At 45.7% G+C, this 21,915-nt stretch overlaps 1 protein-coding gene across 2 annotated transcripts in view; it reads left to right on the top strand.

The window, feature by feature from the left end:
- Positions 1-13,202, top strand: part of SPSB1 (splA/ryanodine receptor domain and SOCS box containing 1) — a 39,279-nt gene extending 26,077 nt beyond the window's left edge. For both annotated transcript variants that reach the window (XM_061450161.1, XM_061450159.1), the window contains exons 2-3: positions 8,237-9,050; positions 12,393-13,202. In XM_061450161.1, the coding sequence (XP_061306145.1) occupies positions 8,357-9,050; positions 12,393-12,520 (822 nt within the window). In that variant the 5' untranslated portion in view covers positions 8,237-8,356 and the 3' untranslated portion in view covers positions 12,521-13,202. The remainder of the gene's footprint in view (positions 1-8,236; positions 9,051-12,392) is intronic.
- The last annotated feature ends 8,713 nt before the right edge of the window (positions 13,203-21,915 follow it).

The following is a 21,915-nucleotide window of genomic DNA, read 5'->3' as shown; positions in this document are numbered from 1 at the left end:
GCAATGAGGAAAAGCATCACTTGGCTGATAGGTTTAGACTGGAAGTGGTTCCAGGAGTTAAAAAGAATGACTTGGCCAAATGTGACCAGTGTGATGAGAACCCTGTGTGTGGGAGGGATGTCTTGCCAGGTCTGGAAGATACTTGCTGCTGCTGTGTTCTCCAAGTGGGTATCTGCATGCTGAAGCACGCAGAGAACTTGCTGTGCTGGTGGAACATGTTGTAGCTGGAGCGCTATAGCCTTCCATAAGCTGCTCAAACCACTGCAATCAGCTGTAAACAGCTTGCACTCCAGAATGGCTGTGCTGATGGTGTGCAAAGCACTTTGAGAACAGGGCTGTACTTAAGGGTGTAGTATTTGTACCAACTCACTGGTTGCTTCCAGGCTCTCTGCAGTCGCTGCGTTGCTTTGTGCCCCTGCTGTCGCATCCCTGTTCTTACAGTGTCAGTCTTCCTGCTCCTGTAACACTATGTGCAGGTGCTATCTCAGCTCAGACCTAACTGCCAAACCACAGCTGCTGGGTTATTTCCACCAAAAGAATCTATCTGGAGTGCTGATCTATGGTTCGAAGCTGAACTTGACACATCTGATCACCAGCAATGTCCCCACTACAGCTTGCCCACAACTTGAGCATTAAAACCAGGTGATGTCTGTAATTCATTTGTATGTATTAACTTCAGAGCCACAGGCTGCCAGCTGAGCTGTCATCTGAGCATGGGCCAGTCTTTTCTCGTGGCACGAAGCATGGATGAGATGCTGATTTCTACCTGGAACCCAAGCTCATTGAGTCAGTGTTCTGCATTTGTAACCGTGGCCTGTAAATACTTGCCAGAATGGAGTTTGAATTTGCTGCTGGAAAATAGGACTTCACCAGTTGGCTACAGACAACTGCAGGAAGTTAGGGCAAAGGGGAGAGGTGTAAGGAAGGTCAGTGCTGCAGCTGTGGGACATGGGAAGGGACTCTGGCTAAATCTCTCAGTGCAGAGCTGTCATTTCGATGAGGGGTGGTTAAGTTAGGGCTCCATCATGCCCTATGGGGAAGAGCTTCAGTTGCTGGCTTCTGGTCTGTTCAGCTTTCCTACTCCCTGTGCACACTTTGCCATGGCTTCTTTTGGGCCCAATTGTCAACTCGGCAAGCCTTCTCATGCCATGTAGTGCTGTTTACTCTGCAGTACAGGCACGTGTCTGCTGGTGAGGCAGTGTTATACAATGCTAGGGGTATGTTTGGAGTGAATTTGTTGTACAACAAAGATGTTTGGAACCCAGAGCAAATGGCTTAACTCCTGCTAACACCTGGGTGTGACACTACCAGTATATGAACTGTTCCTAGCCAGAGTCTCCTTGTCCTGATATGAACACACACTAGGCGTAAGTGGCAGAGCCTGTGAAAGAACATGTTTGAGTGTGGTTCTGAAGGCTTATTAGGCAAGAGTCTGTCACTTCAAGAACAGGGTTTGAGTGAGAAGGAGAACTGGACTCCAAAGGTTTGATGCTTTTGACTTGATGCCCACCAAAGATGTCCTTATCACAGACATCTTAGAGCAATCTGCTTCTAAGAAGCTGTTTTAAAGAGCCTTGAGGAGACTTTGTGTCTGGTCTTTAGCATGCAGTTGGTGTTCCTGAGGTCCCTGTGAGCTGCCTTATGCAGAGCTCATGGCCTTTCTGAAACCTCCACTAAACTTTCTCTGTGAGGAAAACCAGCCCAAGGTCACTGTGTTCATTTAAAGAAATATTGTAGCATCTCTGCAACCAAAATCGCTGTTTGTGAGTGGCCTTTAACAGGAGAGATCTCAGGTGGTCGCTTGTTGAACTCCTTTTGTCTGGGTTGCTTCCATCATTGCAAGGTACTTTGCAAAGTAACCTCTCCTACCTTCCTTAGTATTTCCTGCTAGATCCTGCAGTGCTGCAGTTAACAGGAACTGCCTGGGTATGTCAATAGTTGAAGCTTGCTTAAGTTGGTTTCTAGTAAGTGCTGAGTTGAAAATGGGGGGTGGTTCTTACTTTAGGTTTTAGTTTATTCAGATGTGCTGCTGTAAATAACCTCAGTGCTTTGCTTTGGAGAACCAGACACCTCACACCTAGTGTAGGAGAGCTTGCTGCCTTCATCACCCTGCCTGGCATCATGGCAAAAGTAGCTAGAAATCTTCTGCAGTCTGAATTATCCCAAGGAGAGCAATGTTGGAGTGCTCTGTTGGTACAGACAAGCTGATTCTTAGTGCTTGCAAGTCCTAGCAGCATTGTATGATGACGTGCTCCTGGCTTCCTGGGACAGAAGCCTTTTCTGGTAGGTCTCAGGTGGGCATGCTAATGAATGCTAGCTGCTTATTGTACAGAGGAGCAGAGCTCTTGGTGTCTGCTTAGTAGATGAATGAGGCTGTTTGGCTTAGTGAAGCAGCTGAAGTATAGGTAAATCAGCTGCCTTGTTCTCACCATCCCTGGTATATCTGGAGCAGTTACTTACCAGGGGCCTCTTACACTGCTGGAGGACAGTGCTGGCTATTTGCTGATTGCTGGGACATGTGCCATCTTGCTTCATTCTTCCTTGCTCAACCTCTTGCGCTCTTAGTGAGTGCAGTTTCACTTTCTGTGGAGGCCTCAGCCTTGCTAGCAGCTCAACCTGCTGATCCAAACCTCCTCTGCTCGTCAGTAGGTGAGGCTGAGGAAGCTGCCCCTGTGGCAACCTTCTATGTGTGTGGCACAAGCAGTGAGCTGTTGGCTGCCAAAACCGATGCTGTGCACACAGGTTGCCTGCCCGGTCCTGATCTAAGCAGAGTTGCAACACTCAAACTAGTCCTAACCATGTTGTTAGTGCAGTTGTTCCTGTCATCTCGTCCATAGCTGCTTGGTCTCTGCTAACACAGCACTGAAACTTCAGCTGTATAGGTGAGCTGACTCTCTTTCCCCAAGGCTTGATCAGTATTTTGTGGGGTGGGCAGGGGGCTAAAGCCAGAATGTGGCAAAGTGATAGCATAAATGCTGAGTGGAGTGTCCCAGGCTTATGTGGCCAGCTTCTGTAGTAAGCAGAAATACCCAGTCCAAGGCAGGGGTGTATTTGTGATGCTAAGAATTAACACAAGGGAAAATTGAGCATCGTGGTCTTTTGAGGCTAAAATCTGAATGCTATTTGAGGCATGCGGGTTCTTCTCTCTGCACCCCCGTTGTTCTGTAGCACTGCTGATCCATCTTTGCTTTTAGCTTGGTTTTACACAAGGTCTGCATGATCAAGGGATGTGTTCCTAGCACCACCAAGGGAGGAAGGGGAAAGCCCCTGGTGGTGAAGCAGCTTCTAGAATCACGCTCAAGAAGGGCTGGCACTGTGAAGGATGTTTGTGGGGAGTCATAACAACATACAGGTCGTGCACATACCTGAAGGATTTGAAAGGTGTCCCCGGGTAAGCTGCTGCCAGCAGGTTAGTCAGCAAACTACAAGTAGTGTAGCTCTTTTGTTGGCATGTGGGGTGAACATGTAGCCTAAGAATATGGACCGAGTTTACCTAATGTTTTACTAGAAAAATCATGGAAACCTGAGCAAAGCAGTTGTCGTTTAGTATCATTTGTTAGTACTGCCTGGGATGCTGTAGTTCAGCTTTCCTAAGCTGTAAGCAAGGAAATGCTCATGTGCAGAATATATATTTCCTTTTTCTGAGGTGTGTTCCAGGCTGGAAATCTTCATGGTAGGGCTCTGATTCATTGTCTGTTGAGCACCAGCAGTATGCCAGGGTGTTTATAGGTCTGGTCGCAGTGTAGCAGCACACTCAATGTTATGGAGGGGGTAAACAGAGCCACAGTCAACTGACTTGAAGGAATAAAGAAAAACTGGATCAGGAATGAAGGTATTTGAGAGCCTTCATGTATTCTTGGAGTTGATGTTCCAGATGGGTGTTCTGTAAGCGCAAGGGAGGACCTGTGAGGAGTCAGTGGCTTTCTGAACTAAAGTTATCAAACTTCTTGTGACTGAAGTGGTTCTGGTCCTTACTTCTGGTGAGGTTTAACTGAAGAAGAATGGTTTGCTAGCCTCCAGCCTCCAGAACACAGATGTTTTCAGTGGCCGAGTGCCTCACAGGTGCTTTAACAACTGCAGGTGTCTTGCAATCAGTTTTGGGGGTTTTTTGCTTCCCTTTGTTTTGGAGAGATGCTTCTAAGAACTCGGCTCTGGATCTCTCAGTTGTGAACCATCAGTGCTATACTATGCCTCTGGCAGCACTTTGGCAGCTCAGTTGTGTTAGTTACTGGAACCAGCAGTGACAGTGGCTCCTGAATGGCAAGTACTAATACTTTGTGTGCAGATGTTGGACTGGGACCTTGAGGGTTCTTGCTGCTGTACAAGTTCCTTCCAAACAGAGCTGGAAATCTGCACAGCAGCCTATTGAGATCCTTGCATCATTCTGAGATGTAGGTACCTGAAGTAACCTCCCACTGGGTGATATAACCTGCATGGGGAAGAACAGCCGTTTGGCTTCAGATAAAACAGTGAGGGTATTTTGGGTGACTATTCTTTGGCTTAAGTTCACTCTATTGATAGCTTGGATTGCATTTCTAGTGTGTGTTTGGATTTGGTGAAGGGTCTGAATAGGTAGGAGTGAGGTAAATCATCAGGGAGCAGTAAGGAGCCTTGTTTTGAATGTGGATGGCTTCTTTAAACCTAGCTGTGTGAATTGTTTAGCCTGCTTAGCATGATGCTGGCAAGGTTTTTGGGGACACTAGGGATGTAATTGAAATCCAGATTAGCTGTTTGATTCATACTGGGGGACAAAACATCACACAGGCCTTAACGATCCACAGCAGAACCTCTCCCTTGCTGGGTTCTTGGCTGCATCCTGGGGTTCACTGCAAGCTGAAGGGGGTAAACTGTGTCCATGGGCACAGAATGCCTGTGTTCTGTGGTACACAACATAGTGGTGAACTAAATCAAGGTGACTGCCTCAGCGGGAGGAGCCTGTGTAGGCAGTCATTGCCTGGATCATGTCAATGTGTAAACAGAAGATGGACACCAGCTCTGCTCTGCCATACACACTCTTTGGAGCTGTGTTCTCCCCATTCAGCAGCAGAGACATCAACATCTGCCTCTGAAATGCCTTTGCTGTCTCCTGCCTTCTCTATTTGCAGCAAGCAGTGGTTTTGAAACCTGGCGTATCTTTCGTATGGCAAATTGCCTACTTGCTCAGAGCAGCTAAACTGAGGGAGAGCTAATTCTCCCTGAAAATAGCAGTGAATATTTGTTTTCCTGAGACACTCTTATAAGTTTGTTCCAAAGCTTTTAAGCCTAGAGGTGAACAAAAGAACTGAAAATAGCATGGGAGCAGAGCAGTGTCATGGGGATGAGCTTGTGTTTACAAAGCAGAGCAGAATTGCAGCAAGCCTGAGCTGTTGATAGTGCCAGATAAAAGCACTTTCAGTGCTTACACTTGTACTTCAACCTGGAACAGCTCAAAGGCTTTGAAGCAGCTAATTCCCTTGTGTATCTGTTCATTTATGGCTGGCTGTGTCTCCTATCAAACTGCCTAAGGCATTAAGCCATTCATTGAAGAGGGAGAGCTTTCCTGTATCTGTCCTGAGTGAGAGTACCTGTATTGTCTTGTGCATGATGAGGCTTTTCCTTTTGAAGACTGAGGGTGTAATTGTGCTTCCTGGCTGTAGGGCAAGGTGCCACCCTGCGGTTCTAGAGCAGTGCCAGGAATCAATGGAGCCAGCTCTGAGCAGGAATTGTTGCCTTGCCCTATTAAGGAGCCATGATGCACTTTGATCTTGGCATATGGTGTTCAGCATTGGACCTGTTCTCACTCTAACCCACCCCTTTGCTCCAATCTCTGCCTTTCCTCCTTTGCTTTCTTCTAGCTGTCGTCCTTCATTTGGTGTTAATAGTTTGCCTGGGGAAAGTGTCATTAACTAAATACAAGGTGCTTGTGTTCAGGAGGAGCTGCTTGCCTTCTGAAGCAGGCAATGAGAGGTATCCCTATCCCATGTGCTTCAGAAGTCCCTGCTGTCCTTCACAGCGGTGATTCCCTTTCTGGTGCAGCAGCCTTTAGGAAAGTATGCTGAAGCTTTTGTTGGCGAAAGGCAGCAAGCCGTAAGGAATGAGGCATTGTTTTGCTAATGGAGAGCACAGAATTGTGTGCACTTACTTCTCTTGAGCATTTTGTGCCGTCTGCTTTGGTTCTAGCTTCCTATGGAGTGTTCTCATGCACACTGTAGAGCCCTTAGGAAATCTGCCTTCCTCCCTTGTTGACAGCCTTTGGTTGACAGCTTGTGCGTTGGGATGGGACTTTCAAAGACCCTCGAGCGTTTTTCTTCCCATGTTTAAAAAGAGGGAAGGGAAAGTCGTTTTGTTTCTCTTAAGAGCTACAATTTGAGCTCATGGTCCCAATGGCATACTCTGGACTAGTAGCAAAAACCTGTTAGGAAGCTGGGGAATTGCTCCCTAACCTAGAGCAACCATGAGCCTTCCCTGTCACCTTCTAGCTGAAGCTTTGCTTCTTAGGTTTAGTAACCTTATTTTTAAACCAGATATGATTCATGCTCTGCTTTCTGTGCCAGATGAGGTCCTTGGTTGCGAGTGCTGGGAGTGCAGCTGGCAGGAGCCCTGCCTGATTGCCTCACTTCAGGAAATGTTAAAATAACACTTTTTTTCTTTCTTAGAAAGCTGGTTCCCTCCCCTCCCACTTCTCATTCTCCTAATAGCTGCCCCCAGTTTGGCAGCTGCCTTAGAGGCTTGTTTGTGTTGCTGAGTGAGAGCAGAGACGCTCTGGTGGATGCAGTGCTGGAGGAGAGGTACATGAAGTGAGTTAGTACTATCTCTAGCCAAGCTGGCTTCAGCTCTTCAGAGGCTTCTCTGAACGTTGGAAGGAGAACTGCAGAACTGTGAGAAGCGTCTTGCTCCTCCCCCTGGATCCTGTTTCTCAAGCTGGGGATTTTTTCCTTTTGGAGAAGAGCAGCTGCCCCAGCTGAAGCTATTCATTCAAGGCACAGCATACAGCAGGTTTATTTGCTTTTGACTACAGTAATTCAGCAGCGCCAGTAGTGCCCATAGCTGCTGGCATGGGCATCCCTCAAGGCTGGACCCAGCATGTTTTGTCTGCTGCTTTGCAGTCAGGCCTCTAAGGTACTTAGTAGAGCTGTAGTGGGGTTGCAAAGGATGCTCAAACCTGTATCAATGGCTGCTGGCTGCTTTGCCAGCTGCTCTGTGGAAGGTTTGTAATTCTCCAGATGGAGAAGCTTTTATTTTTATTGCTTGGCTCTTACCTTCCTTGATCACTGCTATGGGGAGATGGTTTGTGTTCAGTGCTTTGCTTCTCTTTTGGAACTGTTTGTGCTGAGGGAAGAAAGTTTTGCCTGTTGTTAATCCTGCCGTTACCTGTGTGTGTCTTTGCAGTATGTAGCCTTTATTCTAGGGGATGCTCATGTCCTAGAGGTTCCCCAAGAACAACCAGTCAGCTATAGGATGTTACTACAGTGTCCAAAGACAGTGCAATTGTCAGCTCAGGTCTATATTTGAAAAATTGACTGAAGCTGTTGGGATTCCTCTTCTGTTAAATGCCCTGTGTGCTTTGGCTCCCTTGTGGATAGCCACAGAGATGGCTTTGGCAGGAGAAATTGTCCATGGTGGTTGGAAGAAGCTGGAGTGGTGAACGCCAGTGGGCAGCCTGGGCCTTCACTGGGATGTCTTCCTCAGCCTGACCTTGTGGCATGAACTGGGGCAGGAAGCCCAGGCAAAATTATGTGTATACAAGACCCTGTTGTCAGTCATCTTTCTAACTGAAAGATAAACGGGGCAGACTTAAGTCTGCAGCATTACTGTGTATGGAGTTCCAAGTCTTCTGCCTGATTAAACTCTTTTTTCTGGACAACATAGAAGTGATCATGATATAAAAGCAAGGTTTGCTGGAGGCCGCTTAAATATAAATGTGCCCTCTTAAGGGTTAGTGATGCAGTAATAGGCAGCAGTGCATTCAGTGTGGAGAGATGATGAGCTGAGTCTATACATTCCTTAGAGAAAGAAGCAGAAATTCAAGTGCCTTTCTGAAGGGGACATTGGAAACTTTGTACCTATCTATTTGATTTATATGCTATCTGCCAGGCATACTGCATAAGTAGTACGCGTTAGTTACCCTGCTGTGCTGGTGGAAAGGAAGGATGAGTTGTCAGGATAAACAGATTAAAGCAGTGCTCTGTAAATGTTGCCTACAAGGCTGTGTATGGTGATGTTTAACTCTTGCCTTGTTTTTCTTTCCATCCATTAGGCAATACTGACTGGTGCACATCTTGAGAGTCTCCTGGCAACCTGTTCTGTAGGGCTGAATGCCAGCAGGAGCGGCCGCCTAAATCCATGAGCCTATAAATAGGCAGAATCGGAGCACACCATGGGTCAGAAGGTCACAGGTGGGATAAAGACTGTGGATATGAGGGACCCTGTATACAGGCCACTGAAACAGGAACTCCAAGGACTTGACTACAGCAAACCCACACGCCTGGATTTGCTACTGGACATGCCTCCGGTGTCCTACGAAGTGCAGTTACTACATTCATGGAACAATGATGATCGCTCGCTGAATGTGTTTGTGAAAGAGGATGACAAACTCATATTTCACCGGCATCCGGTGGCTCAGAGTACAGATGCCATCAGAGGCAAAGTGGGATATACCCGAGGACTCCACGTGTGGCAGATCACGTGGGCAATGAGGCAGCGAGGCACGCATGCTGTGGTCGGGGTGGCAACAGCAGATGCCCCTTTGCATTCAGTAGGATACACGACACTGGTAGGAAATAACCATGAATCTTGGGGCTGGGACCTTGGGCGCAACAGACTGTACCATGATGGCAAGAACCAGCCAAGTAAAACGTACCCTGCCTTCTTGGAGCCAGATGAAACTTTCATTGTGCCGGATTCTTTCCTGGTGGTTCTGGACATGGATGATGGGACGTTGAGCTTCATTGTAGATGGGCAATACATGGGTGTTGCATTTCGAGGACTCAAAGGGAAAAAGCTATATCCAGTGGTAAGCGCGGTGTGGGGACACTGTGAAATACGGATGTGCTACTTGAATGGACTTGACCGTGAGTATAACTTCCTATATTAGTTCTAACAGCACAGATCCATGTGCTACTTAAGTGCAGGCTTACTAGACCATCCTGGGGATGGTTTTCACTCTTCTAGAGAGCTGAGGACTTCATGTTGGCAGAACAGGATACAGCTCTGAAGCTTTAATGGCTAATCAAACAGTTTGGCTGTACACATGTACTGTTCCTAAGGCACTACAGGGAGTAAGTAGGGTTTCAGGAGGTGATGCCAGCTGTCTGTCTAGACATGACAAGCCTTCCTATTTTGCTACCCAAGTATCAACGGGAATGTCCGGACAATTGTACTACTGGGGTGTAATCCTGGTGTCCCTTCGTAGGAAACACTGAGGGACAATTCTCTTCCTCAAATGGCTGATGAAGGGACTTTCAAAATCCCTTGCAGGCTGGAGTGGGAAGACCTGTCCCTATCTAAGAAAATGGGAATCTCATCTTCCAAAAAGTAGCTCATTTCTCTGCTTCTTTCAGGGCAGGGTGTGCTCATTTTTAGTGCAGGGCTGGATTTTGTAGCCGGCCCAACTTGCATGCCAGGCCTTTTACTAATAGGGGCATCAATCTCTTTAAGTTTAGTAATAAATTTGGCTGTCAAAATGTGCTAAAGTCTGTTATCTCTCACAGTCAGAAGTTCCCATGGGGCCAGACTGTGACTCAGTCCTCTGGGTAGGGTGGAGGAGAGAGGTGAAGGAAGTGGATTAAAATCTGGATTTATGATGTTAGTGAAATAAATTTGGCTGTATTGATATGAAAAGAGCAGTGTCTGCCCAAAGGCTGTAACATACTGGGCTCTGATGTGTGCTTTAGAACATGTACTAATGCTGGGCGAACAATGGCAAACCTCTGACACTGGTGACATGAGCTATAACAAAGGTGACAGTGGGCACTGCAAAAACTGAGCTGTCAGAATAGCCAGGAAAGCCTTGCAAAGGGATAGGAGCAAAAGTGCTTTGGGAAATATGCTTCAAGAAGACCAGATAGAGAGCTCTTCTTGGCAGAGCATTTTCTCACCAAGAGAAAGAAGCCCAGTTTGCTGTGCCACACCAGTTTACAGTATCCAGGGGTTTCTGAAGGGTCAAAGCCAAAATCTGCAGCTCCCCTCAAAGCCAGCAAGTCTGTGGAGCTGTTGGCACAGAACTGCACTTAGCAAGGAAATGGCCACCTCCAGTATTGGATTTGGTTGTAATGTGCTCTCAGCATAGGAGTGAATTGTGGGCATAAGGCCAGGAATGACGGGATGTTATTTTGGCACAGATAGAAAGAAGGTGTCTGGCTCTAACCACTTCTGAGCATTCAATAGCAACACTGTCCAATGATTGCAGTGGTTGTGAATGGAAGGAGGTCAGATATGTATGTGCTTTCTCTTTTGGTCTTGAGGCCTCCTGTCAGACAGGGTTATCAGTGCAAAGTTCTTGTCCTTAAACTCTGTGGGAAGAAGATCCTCTCCTTTTAAGGCCATTAAACTGGAACGTGTTTGTTATGCTAATGTCCATAGGCTTTTCAGGTCAGGGCCCCTTGTCCTCTGGGATGCTGGCTAGACAATGCCTCTGTCCCAGCTATCTCCATACGGAGCAGGAGTGACTAGGACAGACTTAGCATACAGCATATTTGTGTCCCAGTGGTTTAAGAGTAAGCTACATTGGGAAGTGCCAAAGGAGTGCTGCCAGTAACAGGCTTCTCTGGCAGTACTGCAGCCGGAGCTGAGACGTGCAGGCCAGCAGTCAAGACCTGTCCCTGCAGAAGAGGCAGCATGGATCCTGAAGGTCATGAGCACGCAAGACCAGCAGTACTTTGGGCTGAGAGCCTTCGTTTCACTTGTGGCACAGAACATGTGTGAGACATGGGGCTTGGGGAGCAATAGCACTGCCCTGATGGGTCTGTTTGCTCTCCAGCCAGCTATCAGTGCAGAAGAGGGGTGCATATAGGGGTGATCCCTCACAATCATCAGTGCTTCAAGCACGGGGAGAACTTTGGAGACCTGCCTCCCCTGGAGCAGGTAACGGCTTGTGATCCACAGCAGGGAAGGAGAGGGGAATAGGGCATTAGTTCAGCTCTGGCTCCTAATTTGAGGGGGAGACAGCTCAATTCAAGCATACATTTCCTGACTCTGTTACCAAGTCTCTCCTCAGCTTACAAACTCTCCTTCTCACAGACTTGTTGCCAAACACGAGATGAAAACTAGCTTTTTTCCACTTCTCATTGGAAGTGTTTTCTACATGGAGCAGTCTGACTGTTTACTTCAGGAGTGGCCTGATCAGAGGCTACTGACAACACTTCTGCTTCAGCTTTTCAATGTTAGCTGTTTGTTATCTTTGAACCTGGAAGGGATGAACTTGTGTCCACCTTACTGATGGAATGAGTTCTGGTGAGAAATGTGGTAATGTGACCATGCTCAGAGCAAACAAAGCTTTCCCTGTGTCTCAGCTGGTGAAAACACTTACATGAACAGTCAGATTAATTTGGCGTGTCTAGTGGAAGTTAAAGCTGTTGGCTTCTATCAAGGTTCTTGAAAACTACAGCTTCTCAGCCAAACTCTCCCACATCCTGTGGATGTTTTTAGGTGTGTCTGTGTTTAGCCCAAGATGTCTGTAAAGGAAGCTTTCTAATGATGCATGCTGAGCCCTCAGGCTGTTAGAAGGATGTCCAGGTATCTGCTTAACTTGGGATGTCTTTGTGTTAGCCTTCTCTTGGGGGAGGAGAAACCCCTTAGGCTTGAGCAGTGTGTTGTGTAAAGGTGAGCTTGGACAGGCATAGTGACAAAAGCTGTGAGAAACTAAATCTCTATCTTCCTTCTCTGCAGCTGTGATGTGTTAACTCTGGCTTTGACCTTAGTACCCTGTATGTTGTGAATGACTCTTCAGCATCAAAGGGCCCCATGTGCCATTCCTGAAAAACTAGTATTATCTTGTTCAGTGGGTGTAAGTACAGGATGCAGAAAGGATAGCCAAAGGCTTGTGTCTTTCCTGGGTTTGACACAGGAGGGAATCCTCTAATGGAAAATGTCGCAGTACAAGTAGTGATGTGAAGCTTTGACAGATGGCTTTGTTTTTCGTGGGAAGCATGTATACAAGTGAAGGGGTTGATAGCTGTTATCCTACTATATGAGACAAATCATGGTGCTTTCTGGCTACTCATACCACATCATGCTATCAGGCTGTGCACTGCAGTGTTTTACTTCAGTGAATCTTTGGGGTACTGTAGGAAGTGGCACAAGCTAGAAGATGACTTTTGACTTGAGTAACTGGTATTGCAGAGGGGAACTTCCGTGTGGGCTTTCTAGTGTAACTGATGGGTTGGTATATTAATGTCTTGGGTCTCTTTTCCCAGCTGAACCACTGCCTTTGATGGACTTGTGTCGGCGAGCTGTGAGGCTTGCTCTGGGCAAGGAAAGACTGAATGAGATCCCTACACTGCCACTGCCAGCATCCCTCAAGAGTTACCTGCTCTACCAATGACCTTCGTGTTCAAGGATGGAGAGTTGGAACCAAGGCAAAAGTATCAGAGTTGACCCACTGAGCAATGGGCTCTCCACCCTTGTGTCATCGCTACTGTTGGAACTCCTTGGCCAAAGTATTCTTGCCACTGCTTAGATCTCCATGTGCCCTTACTGGCAACTCTCAAGTAATCCTTGTTTCACAACTGAAGTGTTTTGTTCTTTGGAATTCTTCCCTAGCATGCTTACAAAAGGAACATTTAGAGGAGCTCTGTGCTTCCCTGCTTCTCCTGATGAAAGGCTGTGCTGCATCCTTTGGGTTGTAGAGCTTAGGAGTGAATGGGTTTTCTGTACCAGCCCAAGGGAAGAGCATAATGTGGGGAAAGGGAAGGCATTAGGAGTGGAAATGTTAAAACCAGGTTCTGAGAGTGGAAAGGCATGCGGTGACCAGCAGAGTTGGGAAGAGTGTGGAATACCAAGAATTAATTGCTGAGTTCTTAAAAACCAAACAATAAATATTAAAGAATACAACCCCAAGCCCTGAAACACCAAAACCAAGAACCCTTCCACCAGGAGACTTTCTAGTTTGGTGATGTCAGTGATGCCATTATCTCTGCCAGGACTTCTCACTATGTACTAATGTTATTTCATAGTGAATCCTGTGTGCTTGTTCACCATTGCTTGCTCAGTTCTCCTGCTCTGTTCTCTGTGGGTTTGACTGAGCTGACTGAGCAGTCATACCGTGTCTTCACCTGCTCTCTTCTTTCTTACTTAAAACTGCAGGCTTTAGTCTGGGATCAGGGGTCCCTTGCTGATGTGAGCACAGAGAAGGGATGAACTTCTCCCTCAATAGATTGAGACAGGCTGTATGAGCTGGGATAGCTATACATCCTGTATTTTAGGTCTGTCTTCCGTACAGTCTGTTCTATGTTAAGGCTTTAGAGAAACATACGTATGTGTTTCTCTGATGGCTCTGCCAGCGAATTCTCTTCTTAGATAAGCTGCTTAGAGGCATCCAGACCAGCCTTTCTTCTGTCATAGACCATCAGTGTAATCTCCACTTAACTATGCAGCCAGAATAGTTCTGTTTCTTGCTTGTGGGTGGGAGTCTTCCCATAGAAGTGTGGCTGCAGAAGCCCCATCAGCAGATGAGAAATCCAGAAGGTGATTGCTGCAGAATGTACTGGTGAGACTTTACCAGAAGGGATGATCTTCAGGCACAGCAAGAAGAAACTGAACCTCTCTAGAGCTGAGGGTGGGGGTAGGAGAGAACTGCAATAAAGAGGACAAGCAATTCAGGCAAAATCAGCACATCCCAAATAGATTCTCACCTCAGTAGCCAAGTAAAGAGAATGACACTCCTTTACTAGCAGGAGCTGCTCTCTTGACCTCTCCACAGGTTACTATGCTGCCTTTCTGGGGTTATTTTGCACATTTCTTTGTCTTGAAAAATGTTTGTGTGGTTGGTTTGTATTTTGTTTTTTTTGCTCTTGAGTTATCCCTTCAGTTCTGTGTAGGTACAAATGAGTTTAGTTGTTGAAAATGTTAATATATATATTTGTGGTGTTATGTATAAGAACATGTTTTAAACAGCTGCTGTAGGGTACCTTTTTTAAGATAAACTACTTGCATAGTATATTTTTTAAAGCACAGATTTGGTGCCAAGACTGGGTGGGGTGTGATGTGCCCCTTTTTTAATCTAATGTTATATGATTTCTTTTTTAATGTAGGGGTTTGTACTAGTTTCTGTTACAGGGTGGGACACAAGAATATTCAGTGTGTGGAGCCCTGCTTGGTTGCCTTCAACTTGAACCAGTGTCTTCCAGAACTCCAGGGAAGTAGCTGTGTTCTTCCTCCTTCTAATGCTCTTCGTGCTCCCTTGTTTCCATCTCTTCTCACCTCACCAGTACATTGCTTTGTACAGTTTTAAATCCTGACTTTCTATTTTATGACTGTAGATAATACTCAGTAACCTAATAAACTTTATTAAATATTACTTGATGTTGGTTTTCATTTGCATGAATCGAGTAGAGTGCTCTCTATCTAGTTTCTACATGATTGGTGAGCTTACGCCAAAGAAGGCAGCTCAAACAGGCAAAGCAGGGGCTGTTGTGGCCTTATCTCTGCTTGGAAGAATAACAACTTAAAGCTGGCATCTAAAAGGGGGAGGTCAAGATGCAGCTACTGGTGCAGAGTGGCAGGGAACGGTAACATCAGATTTTGTACAGCCCTAAGTAATAGCTACTCGTAATGGAGTTGGATAAAGGCTGTGATGCGATACAGCCTTGGTTTCCTAACTTAACTTGGTTTACAACTGACTTACTAAAGCCCTACTCCTTTTTCTTTGCATGGATAGGGATAGGTTCAATAGAGCTCTGCTTGTCTTCATGCATTGGGCAGGTTTGCGGATCTCATTCCTAAATTACAACAAACAACTTTCCTATCAGGTGAAGCAGCTCCTATGAAAACAAATCACTAACCTATTTATGTTTATACCAAGACTGTCCTTTTTGTTAGGGATGGAGAGGGATAGAAGAAAGCAAAGTGAGGGCTAAAGGCATCCCTAGCCAATGGAGCAACAGAGTGAATTACAGAAGGTGCTGTGGCAAGTTAAGCTGAGTGGTGGGAGAGTCATTCTTGTATGATGAGTGCTTGAAAAGTGGCAGATTGATTTCAGTGTGTTCTGGGTAACTTCTTTAGGTCATGAACTTGATTTAGCTCAAGTCACTTGATACTAGTTTTCAGTCACTCCCTATGGACTGTTATAAATTGCTGTGTTTTCATACATTTTGAGATCTGTTTGCCCAAGAGACTTCATTCCTGAGCTGTGAGGAGGTGGAGATTACACTGTGGAGTACAAAGTGTTCACTTGTGGGTTATGCCTTCAGTCTCCTCCACCTCCAACCTGTGCAGTACAGAGATGCTCTCAGATTCTATGAGTGGTGAGGCTAAGCCTCCCTAGATTGGAAGAGAGATGACTTGGTACTTCTGTCAGTTATAACAAAGGCTTTCATTCCCTCTCCTGTCCATGTGCTTTTTTGTCTTCCCTGCAGCTTCCAACTTGTGTGTGGAAACCAAATGCTTCAATCAGTTCACACAAACACTACAACATGTGAGGCTCATCTCAAGCTCAGAGCTGTACTTATAAACTGCCTTATAAGGGTACTGGGTGAGGAGAGCTTAATAAAAAAAGCAAGTGGTTTCTTGCCTTTGTCTCCAGTCAGAGCAAGCATTCTGTGAATGTTGGATGGCTTAATCTTGTTTTTTTCCCACATGTAGAAGACTGTTTGTAGATCTGAAGCCTAAACATGCAACATTGAATAATCGTTTTTATTTTGCTCCATGTAGTGGAGCGCTTACTTTCTGGCTCTGTGTGAACAAGGCCAGCTCCCCCTTTCTTTTCAGGGGAAGGCTGCCTCTGCTTTGCTGGGAGCGTGGCTGGAGGGCTGCTGGAGGCTGCAGAAGGTGGGGCCGGTGCAAAAGACTGAGAAATTAGTTCATGCTCGGCTCCAGACACCCAAACAGGCTTGTGTTCCAGCTGCATGGAATATTTGAAACAAATGACCTGCTCAGGGCTGGGAGGCTGTGGTGTTTATGTACAGTGCCATGGTAACAGTGGAGGAAGTCATGAGATGGGGATTGGACCTGCTGGAATCAACAAATGATATCACAGATTAGCAAATCCTAATGAATCAGTGGCTCCCCGCTTCCCCTGCTAGTGCCTGTGTTCAAGCACTGGCATATGGCAGGCATATACACCCCTTTCTGAGCAGCATTAAAAATTGCTAGTCCTACTCATATCAGGGCCTCCTTGAAAACCAGCCCTTTTATTGCTGGCCAGCATCTCATCTGCCTGCTGCTGCTGACTAATCAAGTTTATGCACATGGAACTGTTCCTGCATTTCATAGGAGGCTTCCGGCCTTGACAGTTTGCCTGCTGTTGCCTTGCTGGTGATGCAGAAGTGCTGTGGCAGTTCTGCAGGGAATTTTTGTATCCTGATGCTCCAGACAAGCAGTGGAGTCGCTTTTGTGTACTCCTGGAAGCTGAGCGTTGGCAAAAGTAATTCAAGTCTAGAAATGCATGCAAGGGGGAGAGTGTTCAGTGGGGAGTTCAGTAGCTGTCATATTGCTTGTATGTCATTACTTTAGTTTTGCTGTAAGTCCTTTCAAAAGGAAAGCCTGTCTCGGGTACAGGTTACATTCCTGTGCAGCATATCTGTGCCAGCAGACATACCTACTGTGGGTCGTGGTTGAAGCTATGACATTGTCAAGACAGAAGGACTTTGGGGAGACGGGACAGCTGCCAGTTCTCTCCATGTGCTGAACTAAGAATTTACTTCTAAGCTCAAACAACTTTCCTGTTGGAGCCTACATGTCAGTCTGTGCCCCTCAAGTCCTTTGCCAGTTGCAGCACAAAGCAATTTTCCCTTTCCCTGTGCCTGGGATGTCCAAACTCAAAAGGACGTGCATCATACTTGTAAGAACTTATTTTGGCAGTTACACCTTCTCCCCTGCACAAGGTAAGACAATTATGAAGAACATTTCCTAGCGTGCTCCCCCTCTCCTCCCCCATGTGCTCCCCATGCAGACCTAGTGCTCTTGATCTTATGCCAGAGACTAACTCGCATTTGACTGGAGAAGGAAATACATGGGGATTTCTTTAGTCAAGTTTATTAAAAGTAAAAACCTAACCCAAAGCAAAACCTTTCTTGGCATACAAAACAGTGCTGAAGGGAACAAAACTCATTCAGTGCTTGCACAAAACACATTGGAGCACTAATCCTGTCCTTGCACATGTTTTGATTTGAAACTATTGCAGGCTTGTCTGCCCTTCAGACAGAAAACTATTTGAAGCAGCTGCCAGATGTTTTGTCTGACTTGTGTTTTACAGTTTGCTTACTGCTTTGCAATGCTCTTCCCATGGTGTGTTGAAGCTGTCCTTGTGTATTCTGTTCCTGTGGCACCCCGTGCTTGTTTCCTGCCCCTTGGCCCTAGTTGCATGCACGTAGCACAGGGGAGATACAAGTGTGAGCATTTTACTCCAAGGCTCAGCATCGCACGTCTGCTGCCCAATCTGCTGACCTCATCTAGGACCTTTTCTGGGACTAGCACAGACCAGCCGCATTCCTCTGCTCCCATGTTGCCACGGTGTATAAAAGTTAAGGTGATTTACAGTCTTATAAAAGCACTTAAAGCCTGAATTTAGGCCTTGCTAAACACCCTTACACTGAACACCCACAGTTCATGCCTTGGGCAGCCTCTTTGGCTGTAACTTAGCTGAGTTATAAATCTTCCTTTACCCCTCAGAGTAACATTGGCAATACTTTCTCAAATACAATTAAGTAGGGCAAAGACCTTTTGTGTTTTGCAGAACTGTGACACATTTGATGCAATTGAAAGACATGCCAACAGGGATACCTCAAGATTCCCTTGGTGGTTGCCTGGCTCCAGCAGCATCCCAAGCTGTTACATTATCTGTGTCAAGCTCCTCAGCTGGGAGCAGCCTCCAGGTTTACAAGCACACATCCTTGGCTTTCTTGTACTGCTGCACCACTTGAGCTCCGACAAACCCACATCTGTACAAGTACAGCGTCACGAGTCCTTGTTAAATGTGTTTAACCTGAAATTTTTCACTTTGCTCAGCCTTACACCTTTAAATAATTTGAGGGCTTGGGTCCACACTACTCTGCATTTTCCTCTAATGTCATCTATGACTGTTCTGCAGGCAAGAGTTTATGGCCCAGGGAAGCTGTGCTGTGTAATGGTATCATGTGGAAAACAGGCCAAGAAATAGATGCTACCTCTGCATAATCTTCTAGATAGCACCTTGTTTGTCCTGAGGAGTTCCACAGATGGAACTTCCTACCAGAGTCTTTCATTGTTCCTTCTCAGAACATCTTGCTAAGCTTTTAACTATTACCTAGGAGGGCCTAACACAATTTTACTGTCTAAAAGCTACATAAGCAAACATGCTCTCCAACTTATTATTATAAAGGGTACATTGGCAATAAACATTGGCCTAAACTGGCATCTGGTTGGGACACAGATTGTGATCTTTTTTCTTTTATCATAACGAATAGTGAAGTTTCACCTCTGAGAGTCTGAACTCTTTGTTCTCCAATGTTCAAAAAGAGCGACCTTTGGGAGTGCAGAACTTCCTCTTGGGTTACACAAGTGGTGTTGATCTGAATGGTGAAGTGCCACCTACTGAACCAGTAACTTCATTTCCTGCAACACGGTGGATGTTTCCTTTGGAGGAGGATCACCTCCTATTGATAAGGTCTGTTCCTACTTAATTCGAGGTCCAACAGAGAGAGACTTGAGGAATACCAGCTGTTCCTCCTGAATATGATCTGTGTTTTTCGGAGCGTCTAGACACCTGGGTGGGTTGCACACACATTACCAGCAAAGCTACTTAATCATGTCAAACTCCTTCTTTCTCTAAAGGCCTGGTTTGGGTTTGTTTTGTTTAATGGGCTATATGGAAACCCAGGGGAAGGCAGTGAATCAAGCAGACAAGTGGGGAAATCTGATCACTGAGGCTGACATTTTGACATTTTTCATTCTGATCTGGTAGAGACAGTGCACAAACTTCAGGGTTTCAGGAGTTATTGGCTGTGGGGTTTGATAACAACACTGGCACAGTAAATCCTTAAACCAGCTGTGTTGCTGTATCATCTAGAGCCTCTGAAATGCTGTTAAATGAAAACTGCCAAACTATGCTGCATGATAGGAAATACAGCAATGAAAATAAGATTTACAGAATGTTAGAAATGAAGTTTTCAATGGATTTTGTAAAGGAAAACCTAGAAGAACAAGTCCTTATGATGCATCTTGCTTGGATAAATCCACACATTTTCAATTCATGTCCTGACAGATCCCAGCTATCTATTCCAAAGTAAATGCTGTGCAATAAGATGCTCATTAGAAGGGAAAGAAGGTGATTCTTCATATGCAATCTGACATTTTTATTTGTATTTAAAAAATAGTCAGAAAAAACGCAAATAAACCTGGAGTTCAAAAGGGTGACACGTTTCTGGACAGGAAACCTCTCTGAGAAGTTGTGTCCTGGAGCTCAGGCACTCTTGAGGTGGGTTTGCAGATCCCCAGGCAAGTGATGCCTTGGAGGATGCCTAACATTTAGAGCAAGAGACTTGTGCTCCACGTGCTTTAGGTCTGCATTATCTTGTACTGGTGTTTCCCAACTATGTTTTGAACTTCATAACCAAGAGTAACAGAGACCTTCACTACAATAGACTTGTTTTCTTCTTTAAGGTTGCATGGCACTGGCACTAAGCTCACGAACATTTCAGTAAGTACAAGGCATGTATGTTTCTCTACAAACAACAGATGCAAATAAAATAATACTATGGTGATACCTGTAAGATACCTGCACCCTAAATAAGCATGAGCATCCTGAGACCAGCTATGATGCATTTCCCAGGAAGTTTCACTTGGAGTCAAGGAGAATCAAGCACCAGCATTTCTATCACCCCAGATGGGTGTTAAATTGTGTTTTCAGGAAGGGATGAACACTAAAAGAGCAGATCCAACTTCAGAAGAAGCCAAGGTGCAAAAAGATCATTGGTCAGGGAAAGCCTTTGACATGCTGATCATGATGCTAGGAACAGTGAGAGAAACAGCATGCTGCAGGCTCAGTTTCTAAAGTCTCTCAGATATCTTTCTGCCAGATTCTCTTGAAGGGAGGTTGTGCAATCAAACTGGGTTGCATGTAAAAACACACTTGTGTAAGTCCAGGCATGCAGGGTATTGCCAAAGTGGACAGACTGTCCTGCTTGTGCCTGCCAGAAAAGTTGTGTTTTGTCCAGAGGAAAAGAAAACATCCTTTTCTCTGGAATTTGTCTTTTCAGGCTCTGATCTCATCAGCAGTGTCTCCATACTATAACAGGTTTGACCACCTTGGGTGAGGACCGTGGTCCAGTAAATTGAGCCTTACAGCAGTAGTCAGAACTCAACTATTCTCCACAGAAAATGACCCTCTCAGTAATGTGGTGGATGCTTTAAACATTGCAGAGAGCAGGTAAGAAGAAAGGAGGCTCACCTTTAGCTTGTTGTACACAAAGCCTTTCGTCCTACTTCTTCTTTGGACTATCTGTCCAAAACTACAGTATCCATCTCCAGACAAAGTATACAGAAGGATAGTTTGATACCTGACGTGTTTAACAGCTGAATTTTAGAAGGCAGGTAGCAGAGGTGATTTGCACAAGGCCGTGTATGAACTCTGTTATCACAGCTGGAAATTAATCACATGCTGTAGGTACACTACCAACATGCATCTTTCTTTCCTGGATGTTCCATATAGCTGGAAAGGCTGACTTTTCAAGAACCCAGTACTTGAATAGAGTGGTATTTTTGCTGTGACTTAAGCCCTGCTCTTAACCCAGCACTGATATATTTTTTTCCCCTCTACTGTCTGCATTGGATTAAAATGGCAGATTTCCTTGGAATATATATTAAAATGAGACTACCAACTCTAATTGGCAGTTTCAGTAAATGTAGACCATGCTCTGCGTTCATGTTTGGGAGCTGCCAGAATGGTTACATGAGAAAACCCCACATTAGACACTAGTGAAGGAAAACAGAAGGGCTTAGTGCTCTTGAGGCTCACAGAACTAAGGGTTGCTTCTCCCCTCGGAGACCTCTGAGTCAAAACGCTTTCTAACTGCTGAGGACTTCTGCCCATCACCTTTAGCCTGACTCTAGCCCCTGCCAATGCTGCACAGACAGTCCATAGCCAGCTTGATATTGCTGTATTCTCCTGCAGCTGCTGTCTTACTGACTGAACTGCCCCTGTGTGGTTTGAGCACTGCAGCACTTCACAAACCAAGCCATTTTGCATTAGGCCTAATGCTTCACTTAATATGAGCTCTCTGCTTCACCAAGGAGCTGGTGGCCCCTTCTAAAAGGGGAAGGTCTCATACCTTCGTGTTGCTTGTCTTTAAAGTTTGGCAGCTGCTGTGTAAGATTATAGGGTGACTCCATCAAGCTCTTTTTATACACTGCCCTGTGTGCTGGTGCAGTGCTCATTGAAGGGAAGGGAGCAGATGGAGCCCAGAAGTTTGGTTTGCTCTTTTCCTGCTTAGCTCCATGTCTGGAAACCTCCTAAAGCCTGTCAACTGGCAGTGAAAAATGAGTGCAGTGTGAAGGCCAAGCAGGTGGTCTGCAGCAGAGTCAGGCCAAGTGCAGTAGGCACTGATGGCTGCCTGGCAGTAGAAGGGCAGACCACAGGCTCCTGCTATCTGCCTCCCTGCTCTTATTCTTTGCTGCTGGCAGACAGAAAACCATTGACAGATATCCATGTCAATGTGACATTTTGCTGCATCTGTGACACGCAAAATCTCTCTGCATGAAAACGTAGCAGCTCCCAGTTCCAAAGATTTTCTTGGAAGGGCCAGA

This window comes from Pezoporus flaviventris, unplaced genomic scaffold (genome assembly GCF_033815535.1).
Source record: "Pezoporus flaviventris isolate CSIRO_AGI_PZ_B2104156 unplaced genomic scaffold, CSIRO_AGI_Pfla_v1 ptg000009l, whole genome shotgun sequence".
NCBI lineage: Eukaryota > Metazoa > Chordata > Aves > Psittaciformes > Psittacidae > Pezoporus > Pezoporus flaviventris.
Note: the sequence above shows the minus strand (reverse complement) of the source record. Positions and strands in the feature narration are given on the sequence as shown.